The following is a 12,658-nucleotide window of genomic DNA, read 5'->3' as shown; positions in this document are numbered from 1 at the left end:
GATGCATTTGTGCATGTCTTACTAAGCAAGGCATAAAAACAGTTGCTTTATGAGGAATTAGTTCGTACCATTGAATACTTGACGCAATAGACAAGGTGTTGCAGAAACCGATGTTGCTATAACCAAGTTTTACTTTATATCAAGGAACTACGAGCGGCACAGAAATAGTCAAATTTACCCACTTATAAGAGCTATCGTACCACCCTGAGTTTGGCATGCACAATCAGTGTACAGAAAGCATGACAGGAACTGCCATTCCAGTCAGAAAACTAGTGTATGATAAGTTAAGCCCAGTTCTTTACAGATACTTTAAATTAAATTAAACTTTGTAAAGTGTTTTATTATTTTAGAAGGGTGGAGTACCAATAATTTCATTATGTTAGGAAGAGAATGGGGATTATCAAATACTAATAAAATTCCTGTTTTTCATTATACATATATAATATAAACATAGAAATATAATGAAATTGCTTACTTATCAAGATATCTTATAATTATATATTCCTATAGACCAACTTTGTATTACTCATTGCCATGCTATCCTATAATGACCTCTTGATACAGTTTGTGTTTAATAAAATTCAGGACAGTTACATACGGCTTCCAAAATAAGAACAAAAATCAGGATTCTTACACCAGATCTCTTGAAAATTCCAGATTTTCAAGGCAATTCTAACCATATGAAACTCCTGAAAGAATAAACTGATTCCACAATTCTTAAACTTTTGAAGCCTCCAGAATCAAACACTGGGCACTTGAACAAATGACATTACAATGTAATTATGTATTTTAAAGGGTTGTATACAAAGTTATAAAGTCGATAACTTTACTCAAAAAGTGTTCATGCTTTCAAAGTGAATATTTATTAATTTTTACGACAAATTTTTGTTAATGACAGATCAAGCATTGCTCCTAAACTAGGAACTGTGAAGTAAAATTTTGTGTGATGTATGTTCAAACCTGCTATTAATTTCATGTGCTCTAAGTTTTGCATTGCACTTACAAAATGAAAATTTCACAACAGGACAAAAACTGAATTACATCTTTAATTAACTGTGGTAAAATACAACTTTTTTGCAGGCATTTTCATTTAAACTGAAATCACAAGGGAAACATTTAGAAACATCCCCCTTATCTTCTACACACATTCAGGACTGTAATGTCACTCAAATCATACTTCTGAACCAGGTGAAATGGAAAGTATTAAAAGAACATAAAGCCATAGCAACAGATGCACAGAAACCTCACAAAAGCTACCAGACAGTAATGGAGACCACAGAGAAAAGTATTCTATACACAGCATAATTATGTATTATAGCAAGTGTCACGTAACTTCGAACAAGGCCAAGAGTAACCTTGAATGGGTTCGAGGGTGTGAGAAGTAGCAGGCAGCCAGTTGTTTGTAAGGCACCCTAAAAGCAGGTTATACTTATGGTTTTTCTATCATCTGTTTAAAAACGTCAGTTTCCTTGTGCGCTAAATCGTACATAATGAGTAAGAAATTAGGTCAGGGTATAGGTCTACACTCACAGATGAAGCAAGTAATTGCAAATGTATATAATTACTTAAAGAGACTAGCAGATAGTGAAGCTGCTGTAAACTTAAAGCCAATCCAGAAAATAGTATGTGAAGCTACAGGAATCGGCCGTGCTGCACTGAATGAAATTATTCGAAAAGAAAAGAGCTTATTGTAATATGTTCTTCGAAAAGAGAATAGGGTAGTTTCGATGAAACATGAGGGGTTGGTGAAAGTGGAAGAACAGGTGTTAAGAAACTCCTCCCATCACAAGCTATGCGCAGGATTTGACTAGGAATGCGGGGCCTTGTTCAAAGTTACATGACACTGTGAATAATGAGGACTGTATTCTCATGTGAAAAGTAAGATTTGTGGCGCTTATGAATATACAGCATGTACGCACCCTAACAACTGCACTTATGTTTACTTTAGATGACATTGGTATATGAAATATACCTGTAAGAAGTTGCCAGTAAAACTGAGACTTGCACTGAGACACGCTGTTACATTAGAACGCATGGTTTAGATGCTTCTGAAATCTGTGCCAACGTCCCTCCTTCCAAAAAGAAGTTGAAAACTCAAAAGGAAATAGCAAATTCATGAATATGAAGAGATAACTTTGGTAGACTGAGAGACTTGGGTAACAGAATTCTAAAAGTTACCTGTAAATGCTGAAATTGGTGGATTCATTTCCGAAGTTCTTAACACACCCTTCAAACTTCTCATCTGTTCCATCTGCATCTTCATTAGCTGCTGTCTACACGATGCGCTATAAAGACACACAAAGTAAAACAAATTCCAATACCTACAACAGTTTACCTTGGATAAACCTAATTCATCCACATGTAATACACATTCTTCATGGTCAGGAGCTCATTTCCTCACTGAATCACACTGGGTTTCTTGAATCATGCTGTGGAATTATGTTTTATTTTTTTTGTGTCCCATAAAGAGCATACTTTGGCATACACAATGTGGATGTTCAGTACATTCATTGCATTTCATTTGCTGAAATAGTCATGTAAGACTGTTACGGATTCAACTGCGGCATTAATTCGGCTGACAACATGATGTACGGACAAAATGAATATCACTCAAATATAGGCCATGAAGTCTTCTTGGGCAGTCAGCTGCATCATTACAAGTTAACGGCTGGCTGCCTGAGAAGAACTGACTCACCATAAAGCTTCAAATCTTATACCAGGGCATATGAAATCATGTACGGCAGTTAAAGTGTTGAAGCCATAACTGTGTTCATGAGTGGAAAAGAATAAAGCATATTAACAAATATGAAAGTTAATAATATAATAACTGTCTGATGGAAGATTTAAAATCTACTGAACTGCAGTAGTTACTGGTGACTGTCTACCCACTGAATTAGGACTAATCACAACTTAAAAGCCACAATTACAACTAGCCAACACACTGTGGCATATACACTCATTCCTAAGTGGTGACCCTGTAAACAGCGGCCGTCGCTAGGTAACATAAACAACATAACAAAACAGACAACAATATTATTTAGAGAGGCAGTTCCTTCACACCCATTGTAATGGTTAACAAATGTAGTAACAAAATGAATATATGCTGATGATGTTAGCATTACAGCAGAGAGGCTGTTAAGCCACACTGCATCAGATCAGTCATGACTGTTCACATGTCTCCTACAAAATCTGCTCCAGTTGTATTCACTAAAAGATTTAAAAAGGAATGTGAGAGCACATATGCCCCATTCACAATTCAACATGTAATTCTGCATAGTAAACACAAAGTACATCACCACAATGTAGATGCAACATCAGATTTAATTTAGGATGCGAATGTCATTGCAGCAGTTTTTTTTTTATTTGGGGGGGGGGGGCATGCATAGTGACTTCTGCATTAAGTTTTTCTTTGGGGACAAGATTCCTTTAAATTAAATGAGGGTTATATAGAATTGCAGAGAATGAGATCCTACTGTTAATTACACATTTTTGCTTTAATTTAACATAAAATGCACAAATATATGTTACAGAAGTCCCTACCTACTTTGGCATTGAAATCTCCTAACACAATTTTCATATGGTGTTTTGGGAATTTGTCAAATACATGTTCTAGTTCTGCCACCTCTGTGGTCTAGTGGTCCAAGTTCCTGGCTACAGATCCAGAGGTCCCGGGTTCAATTCCCGGAACTACCAGATTTTCTGAGAAGAAGTGGGTCTGAAATGGGGTCCACTCAGCCTCGTGGGGATAATTGAGGAGCTATTTCAAGGAAACAGCAGCTCCCATCTAGAGAACCCAGATTAATGGATGTGGGGATCCTTTGCACTGACCACACGACACCCTCTGTCCACTAAAGTTGACACTAACTTTACCAAGTGGCGGTCCCTCGGTCAGTATAGTTCACTTGCAGACAACAGGCCACAGAGTTTGCTGTTTGCTTGTTTGTTTGTTGTAGTTCTTCGCAGAGCCTATCTTTATATCATCAATTTTATCTTCTTCTGGGGGCATGAACATTCAGGACGATATCACACCAGTGACCTATTAGTATTATGTATGATATCTTATCACTAATGAACTCTACCCTCTTAACTGCTTATATAATTCTCTTGTGCATGAAAAAAACCTGTACCTAATTCATGATTTTCATTCCCCTTTCCATAGATTCAGTGCTACCTCCACCCCATCTTACCTCCTGTACTCCCACTAAATCCAAGTTATATTCTGAGATTTCATCCGTCACTGCCCTGAACAAACCTGCCTTGTACATATGTACTTCTAACATTCTAAGTACCAAATCTAATATCCATTTTCTTTTACTTAGGTCATTTACCCAAGGAATCCATCCAGGTCCGAGGCTTCTCGCAAATTTTCATAACAAGCTTATTTTTTATGTTGAGTGGTTGTTAGCCCCATCCCCAGGCCCCAGTCTGGAGGACCACCCCTTGTTGGTCATCCGCAACTGCATATTCAATATATTTGCAGCTACCCTCAGTAACTGGAGGGAGTCTCCTCCTACCTCAACCTAAGGACGTGCCATGCCATGGTGACAAGGGACCCACCTAACATGGGATAACACAAGCATAACCATAAAGAAAAACACACAAACTTTAATTGATGCTAGTATGAAGGTTGGTCTAGAAGTAAACACAGAGAAAACTAAGTACATGTTGCTGTCTCGTCACCAGAATTCAGGGCAAAATCATGACATAATGACAGCTAACAAAATTTTTGAAAATGTGGCACAGTTCAGATATCTGGGAATGACTATAACAAATCAAAACCTGATTTAGGAGGAAATGAAGAGTTGACTGGATTCAGGTAATGCTTGCTACCATTCAGTTCAGAACCCTTTGCCTTCTTGTCTGCTGTCTAAAAACATAAAAATCAGAATATACAGAACTACAATTCTGCCTGTGGTTCTGTATCGGTGTGAAACTTGGTCTCTGACATTAAGGGAGGAACATAGACTAAGGGCGTTTGAGAACAGGGAGCGGAGGAGAATATTTGGACTGAAGAGAGATGAAGTGATGGGAGGTTGCAGAAAACTGCATAATGAGGAGCTTCATAACTTGTGCTCTTCTCCATGTATAATTAGAATGATCAAGTCAAGGAGGATGAGATTGGCAGGGCATGCAGCATGAACAGGATGGTATGGATTGGACTGATCTGGCTCAGGATAGGGACCAGTGGAGGGCTCTTGTGAACATGGTAATGAACCTTTGGGTTACATAAAATGCTGGAAAGTTCTTAAGCAGCTGCACATTTGGCGGTTTCTCAGGAAAGGCTAAGCTCCGTGAGCGAGTGAGGTACTCAAACAGGCTTCTACTGCTGAAATATGGAAACAGGACCTGTACTGCAGAAATGTTAAATACTGTAGGCAGGTACTGAAACAGGACTGTATTCCAGAAAACATTCATCAAAAACATTCATGTTTCACTGGGGAATCCTCAAAAGAAGTTCCATTTAACATCTACTGTTTCATTTACTTTTTATGTCATACCTGATTAATGGCTCTGTTGGACTGGATTCATTAAGTGACTCATATAACGGATTTAAATTCACTGGAACTGCTTTAATTACCATTGGAACAAATACTCTACCATCTGCAACACAGAACAGTTAACTAATTAAATTAAAAAGTAAGACGGGAAAGTACTAATACAACATATATCACAAAAAAGATTTTATGAGCTATACAAAATACACATTTTATAGACTGAACCATTTAATATACCACTTAAAAAGACAGATAACTGAAGTCAACCTATCCTTGTTAGCAGAACAAATTTTCCATATACTTGCCATACACATGCCTGACTGTATCTGTGTCATGCACTGTACTTAAAATTACTGAAATCAGCTCACTGTTGCTCTGCCTCGAACATGTTCCTCTGACTATGTAAAAGGAATGCTTCAAGAATGTATCATCATACACCCCAATATCAGTATAAACATTTGGTGTAATATCAATGTCGGATGTTGCGGCAGTCTCTGGTATAATCCTTAAAAACAAAAGCATACTTACCGGATAGTTTTTTGGGTGGAGTCCGGGGTACACTCTTAATAGGCTTGAAATGATGCATTTCCTGATTAATGCTATCATGGCTGCCCGTACTCATGTTGCTTGTGCAACGGACTCTCTCCAGCTCTGTAAGTGTATTGTAAAATAAGTGTTATTACATAAATTCCACCTTAACATGAGTGGACATTTAGCTTGATACACTTCCTGACACTCATTCTATTTATAGTATATACTTTCTGGGGATCCTGGTGAAAACCTCATATAAACATATTCACCAACACAATGTCTGAACGGCTCTAAAATTAAAATCACTTTTCCAAAAACGTTATACACCCACGTCACTAGAACATGTCATTCACATACAATCTCACATTTTGACAGCAATACTTTATGGTAATTCATCAAAGATGTCACTTTCAACACAGATCATGCACTTTTGCTATAAATCCACAAGGAAATTAGGGTCAGGTTACTTTCAGATGAACTTTTCCCTTATATTCTTAAAATTGTACCACATTCTAATTCCAGGTAACAGATTCAGTGTGGTAATTATAGAAGAACATGTGTACAAAAGGTTAGGCAGTATTTGTAGCAAGTACATCTAAATACACTTCATATGATGTTGTTACTACTAAAAAATGTGTTGTAATAATGTACGTAATTAGCAAATCCTATCACACATATCACTTCCAAGTTATAAGAGTTTCTATAGGATTCTGATGATGGTGTATAACACATAGAGATATTGGGTTTTTGGACTTTATCCACCATCCTGGTTTTAAGATAACTTTAAGAAAAACACGACGTTTCAGAAACTGGAGCTAGAGAAAGAGCCAGCCTCAATCTTTCTAGCTCTTTCTAAGGGACCCAACAGAATAGGTGTTTTCCCTCACCTGAGGACGGAAACAGATCCAGTTTCTGAAACGTCATGTTTTTCTTAAAGTTATCTTAAAAACCAGGACGATGGATAAAGTCTGAAACCCAATATCTCTATATAAGAGTTTCATTTGTAACAAAATTCTGAGCAGGCTAAATCCAGTGAAAAACTGCTACCACTTAGTTCTGAACCTCATATCTAGAAATCTGATGATCAGAACATATCAAATGTATAAAACCGTCATTTCATATGGATGTGAAACGCGATTTCTCACACTACAGAAAGAACACAGATTGGAAGTGATTGAAAACAGGGTACTAAGATGAATATTTAGTATTGAAAGGAATCTCCTGAAAGCTGCATACTGAGGAGAACCGTAATTTGTAATTCTCGCCAAATCAAAGAGGATAATCTGTTCAGAGCACATGCAAATCAGGTAGGAGACAAAAGTGGGAATTTCATTATATACTAAAATGAAAATAGTGCAGGCTCCTCTGATTTTATGGAGTTCATTCAGTTATTCAGTATAGAGGGGGTGGGTTTCTCCATGCACCGCGACTAATAGTCTATTGTACGTCCCCCTTTAATTTCTACTATCGCCATACCCTACTGATACTGGTGCCTGCTATCTCCCCTTTCTGCTAGCGAGGTCGGCCCTCTACTGGCAGTGGTACCCGATAACTCTCCCCTTTCTGCAAGCGAGGTCAGCCCTCTACTGGCATTGGTACCCGATAACTTCCCCACCTACCGGAGGCATTTGAAACTACTTGGGTGGGAAACATTTTGCCTAATTTTGCTCAGAGGTCTCCTAGAGACATGAGGATCTTTTACGCGCCGTAAATCTACGATACGGGACCCACGGCTTAAAGTCCCTCCCAGAGGACTTGTTCCCTGAATTTTTCCGCCCTTAAAAATTCCACGACCTCTACCGGGTTTCAACCCGCGTACCTTGAGTCATGAGGTGGGAACGTTACCCCTAGACTACAGAGGCCGCTTTTTATGGAGTTAGTAGACTTGATACTGATCGAGCTGAAGGTAATTCATAGAGGAGCAAATTTCATTATACACACATGACATTCCATACCTGGTCCAGTTTTAAGTTTACTGCTAATAAACTTAACGCTGAAGCTACTGTCAGATGCAGTCGGAAATTTGCCACTTGAGACAGTTGACTTCTTCTGCTGTGGAATTATGTACGAATCCATGGGTCCCTTTATTTGGGTCCCTATAGTGCCTTGTGCTTGACTGTTGTTCTCTTTGTTATCCATTCGAACATGGAGACCACCAATCTCCTTCTTGACAGTCAAACCACTATCACCAGTGCTCTGAAAAATATAAAAAGTACAAGTTCAGCAGTAAACCTCTAGATCACAGACAGCAGTCAGGACATTCCATCTGTAGGTTCTACATTTGATTCAATATGTTATGTGCTATTTCACTTTGCTAATTTTAAAGAAAGAAATTTTATTTAATTTATTTTAATCACTGTAAAATCATAAAAACTAAATACTATCAGAAAAGTCTTCAATGGCTAGTATTTTATTACTCAGTGTGCAGATGGACACCTGAAACATTCCTGAACTGACTGTCAAACCTTTTCACACATTTACTTTCATAGGTCTTGCTTCCTTTTGTATTCCAAAAAACACATCATAAATTCATTCTTGGAACATTCTGTGCAATTACATTACACTACCTACCACAGAAATATACATATAGAAAATTCATACAGATATTAAGGTTCTAAAATTTTATCTTTAACATTTCTTACTTACTTACTTATTTACTCATGGAGCTGAGATCTTCTGGGGGAGCCGCCAAATCTGCAGCTACTCAAGAATTTCCCAGCATTTTATGGAACCCGAAGGTTCATTGCCATGTTCACAAGAGCCCTCCATTGGTCCGTATCCTGAGCTAGATCTAGCAAATCCATACCATCCCATCCTGTCTCCCTAAGATCCATTCTAATATTGTCCACCCACCTATGCCTTGGTTTTCCCTGTGATCTCTTTCCTTCTGGCTTTCCCACCAATATCCTATACGCATTCCTCGTCTCCCCCATTCATGCAACATGAACTGCCACCTCATCCTCCTTGACTTGATCATTCTAATTATACTTTGAGAAGAGTATAAGTTATGAAGCTCTTCATTATGCAGTTTTCTCCAACCTCCTGTCACTTCATCTCTCTTCGGTCCAAAATTCTCCTCAACACCTTGTTCTCAAACACCCTCAGTCTATGTTCCTCCCTTAATGTCAGAGACCAAGTTTCATGCCCATCTTTAACATCTTTAACATCTTTAACATTTCTTACATGAGATAAAAACAACACCTAAATTTTAATTAAATTCTTCAAAAATATCAAGTTTATATTTTGTACTGAAATCATACGCTCTCCCTACAACCCTGAATATAATGTCTTTCCCATTCATTCTGAAGACTTGAGGGACAATTTAAGATAATTTTAGCCATGTTCATCAAAACCAAATAGTTTATAGCTCACTACTGAGTTTGAAATATACCTGTTTACCTTAGTGTCCTACTTTAACTTACAGAATGGGCCCAATAAAAATAAATTAACAGTGACCTGCAATGACTCTTTCTGAAGATCTCTCGCAATCTGTTCATCAGCTGCTGCCTGATCCAACAGCTGCTGCCGTGCAGCAAGGTAATTCCTCTCCTCTTCCTCCTTTAATGCACAAAGAGATCAATCATTAAAGTAATAGATTCTCAATTATCTGCAATCAGATTATCTACTTTGGCGATTTACATTGTGGTCTTCGGGATTATAATGCCACCAGTGTTGTGGTCAGTTATGAATGTTTCAGAAGAACCTGTTGTCTCCATCTTCAGAATAAATGTGCAGTTTAATTATTCTGTTTCTAAAAATAATTTTAGCCTAAATACAAAAGAAATGTTTATGTCAACAGTGACCATCTCTTCTTTTTATGGGTATAAACGTTTGAACTGTGCACACTTAGACTCTAACCGCACACTTATTCCCCCCTTCAACATTTTTCACTGCCCACTGAACTTCCTTCTTGTTTCAACTTTGTCACTCCATTTGCAACCAGTTCTTAACAGCTAATTCATCGAACAATGCAATAAAAGTATTCAGTGTACAGACACGTTTTGCAACACTGTACATTAATGATATTTTCTTAAAATATTTTAAATTTCACAGTGCTTCAGTGCTTTTACAATCATTATTAAATTCGCTAAGAAACATACTGAGGCAGCACTTTCCCCAGAAGCACACAGATATGGTTAACAGTTTTAAAAATTCTGCAACAATCTTACAGCATTAGATGCCATAATAAAAATAAAAAAAAAATGTGGAATATGATTAAGACAGGCTATCATACACACATAATTGAAAAGATATTTCTAGAAAACAATGAAAAAAATTTGTTCCTGTTCAATAAATTGCTATCTGCTTACAAAAGGTGTCAGAATGATGGAAATGAGGACACTGAACAGTGGTTTGAAGCTGACTGTACGGTCCATGGTTGAGATAATGACCAACAGTGAAACATCCAACTATCCAATACTAAAACTGACCCTCCATATTGATTAGATAGCAAGATATGAAAACATGAATGTAAAACTGTGAAGCAGTGAAACAGGCACAGACATAGTCAGCTGGGAATATCACTAGTTCTACAGAAGGGTCAAAGGGAATGGGATTTCTTAATTTATCCTGTCAGCTGATGGAGGAAACGGAACCCACTTTGAAAACAAAAACAAAGCAACTTTCAAGTAAAAAATATTGCTACACAACATTTGTCAGAAATTCTGTGTCTACATCGTCACAGCTGGAAGTCATAGCTCCTGGTAGTATAAACTGAAAAATGTACTTTTGGAACAATGATGCCTCCCAAAAATATTATCTTTGGTACTACAAAATATGAAGTATGACTAATTTGTTCGTTTCAGAATCTTTCATCAATTCTAATGTCTTGGGTAAATCACAGACATTTTCCAAACTCTATTCACATCTCTGTTGTCCTTGCACTAATCCAATTCTTAATATAGGTAGCCATGATTGTTTGGATGACAGAAAGTGACAAAAAGTATTGTGGAAAAGATGAAAATAATGAAATATGAACATGTTCAAGTTTATAAAAAATTACTAATTCTGTGCATAAAAATGTGTAATTATTTAATACTCAATTTTACATAGCTGACACCTCTTGTACCTCAACTGGTGGAAGAAGTGAGTATTCAGTCTCAATTTCTGGAAGATGAGGCATGAAGTTTGGTAGGTTGATAGGGGTGGCTCTGATGCACATACTAGAGGGAGAAGTGGTTGGAGATACTAGCTAAAACCTGAAGTGACATGCTGTCACAGATTATGTACCCATACCCAGAGCCAATTGTCTAGATAATGTGGGACCCTCAACGTCTCACAACCCTATGGGCCTTCATGGCCTCTTACAGGGATAGCTTTACTTTTTTTTTTCTTTTCTTTTTTCTTTTTTTTCATTTTACCCCTTAATCACAGACCATGATGATCCTGAAGCTTATGCTTAATATCTTGGTGAATGGTTTGTGACCTTATGTGTGTAGATGTTTGAAACACTGGAAATTTCATAGCATCTGCATAATACTGGAAAATCAGTATATTAATCTTGTATATAGTCTTATTACTCAGCAAGGTTCACATACATTAAAAAGTGTACTGTAATGAGATAGCAGATATCAAACGTTTATTAGTTCTAAATTTACATGCAAATTTTTAGAGTCTTTTTTGTTAACTACAGCTGCTTTCAAAATTCTGTTCTTTCATAATTCTATAAAGTATTACCCTACCATTATTTTACATATAAGCTCTTCGCTTGCCCGACGTTCCGCTTCCAATTTCTTTCGCGATTCTTCTTCCAACTTGTGAATATGTATTTCATATTCTCTACGTATGTCGCCTGGTAGACTGATTTGAGTTGATACTCGACCAACAACATCTACAAATACAAGAAAAACAGTAATACTCCCAGATGTAGTCTATGATTTGAATGGATTGACAATCGTACAAAACATTTGTCTAAACATTGATCTGTCAAGATAGAGAAAGCATGGAGTTTTATTTTTTATTATGAACAGTGAGGTTATACACACCATGTAAGTACCAACAAAAAGACTACAACAGTAATATTATTAAACATGATACTCACGTTCTTCGATCCCATCGTCATTTCCACTCAATTTTGCTTGAAGTTGCTCCGGAAATCGCTTTTGAATGATGGCCCATAACTCTTTATTTACTAAGTTCTGATCTTTCGTAGCTGTCCTTAACCAACTACCTATTCGTTTTCTACACATAGGACAGGTCAAACTCGTTTCTTCCATGGTACGTTGAAAACACTGTAGACACAGGACGTGATGGCAGGGCATTACTACAGGTTCAATGAAAATTCCTCTGCACACAGGGCACATTACGTCTACCACAGTGATATTGTTATACATATTTGTTGTTCCTTCGTTCAAACACGTCGCCATTTTCAGCGCGAAACTGGTTGCATCAAAAACCCGGATAAAGAACTTGAGGCACGATAGGAACGAAATTGTAAAAGGTGAAGCAATAAACAAGAACCTGGTAAACGTCCTGCCTTGAAATCGTTCGGGAAGTCAACTTTTGACGTGACTGTAAACTAAAGTGGGACTGTTAAGTTAACATGGTTTAAATTGCACAACTACACATAGAAAGCGTCAGATGATTATCATTTCGCAGTATACAACATTTATACCATGTATTATTCTGACAAG

The 12,658-nt window shown here is 37.3% G+C and overlaps 1 protein-coding gene across 1 annotated transcript in view; it reads right to left on the bottom strand.

The window, feature by feature from the left end:
• LOC111875464 overlaps positions 1-12,399 on the bottom strand; it is a 16,171-nt gene extending 3,772 nt beyond the window's left edge. The window contains exons 1-7 of the mRNA XM_023871738.2: positions 12,067-12,399; positions 11,708-11,856; positions 9,483-9,584; positions 7,982-8,222; positions 6,024-6,146; positions 5,499-5,601; positions 2,179-2,285 (exon numbers count right to left, since the gene is read on the bottom strand). Of these exons, the coding sequence (XP_023727506.1) occupies positions 2,179-2,285; positions 5,499-5,601; positions 6,024-6,146; positions 7,982-8,222; positions 9,483-9,584; positions 11,708-11,856; positions 12,067-12,391 (1,150 nt within the window). The 5' untranslated portion in view covers positions 12,392-12,399. The remainder of the gene's footprint in view (positions 1-2,178; positions 2,286-5,498; positions 5,602-6,023; positions 6,147-7,981; positions 8,223-9,482; positions 9,585-11,707; positions 11,857-12,066) is intronic.
• Positions 12,400-12,658: the final 259 nt, after the last annotated feature.

The sequence above is a fragment of the Cryptotermes secundus genome, unplaced genomic scaffold (assembly GCF_002891405.2).
Source record: "Cryptotermes secundus unplaced genomic scaffold, Csec_1.0 scaffold736, whole genome shotgun sequence".
Classification (NCBI taxonomy): domain Eukaryota; kingdom Metazoa; phylum Arthropoda; class Insecta; order Blattodea; family Kalotermitidae; genus Cryptotermes; species Cryptotermes secundus.
Note: the sequence above shows the minus strand (reverse complement) of the source record. Positions and strands in the feature narration are given on the sequence as shown.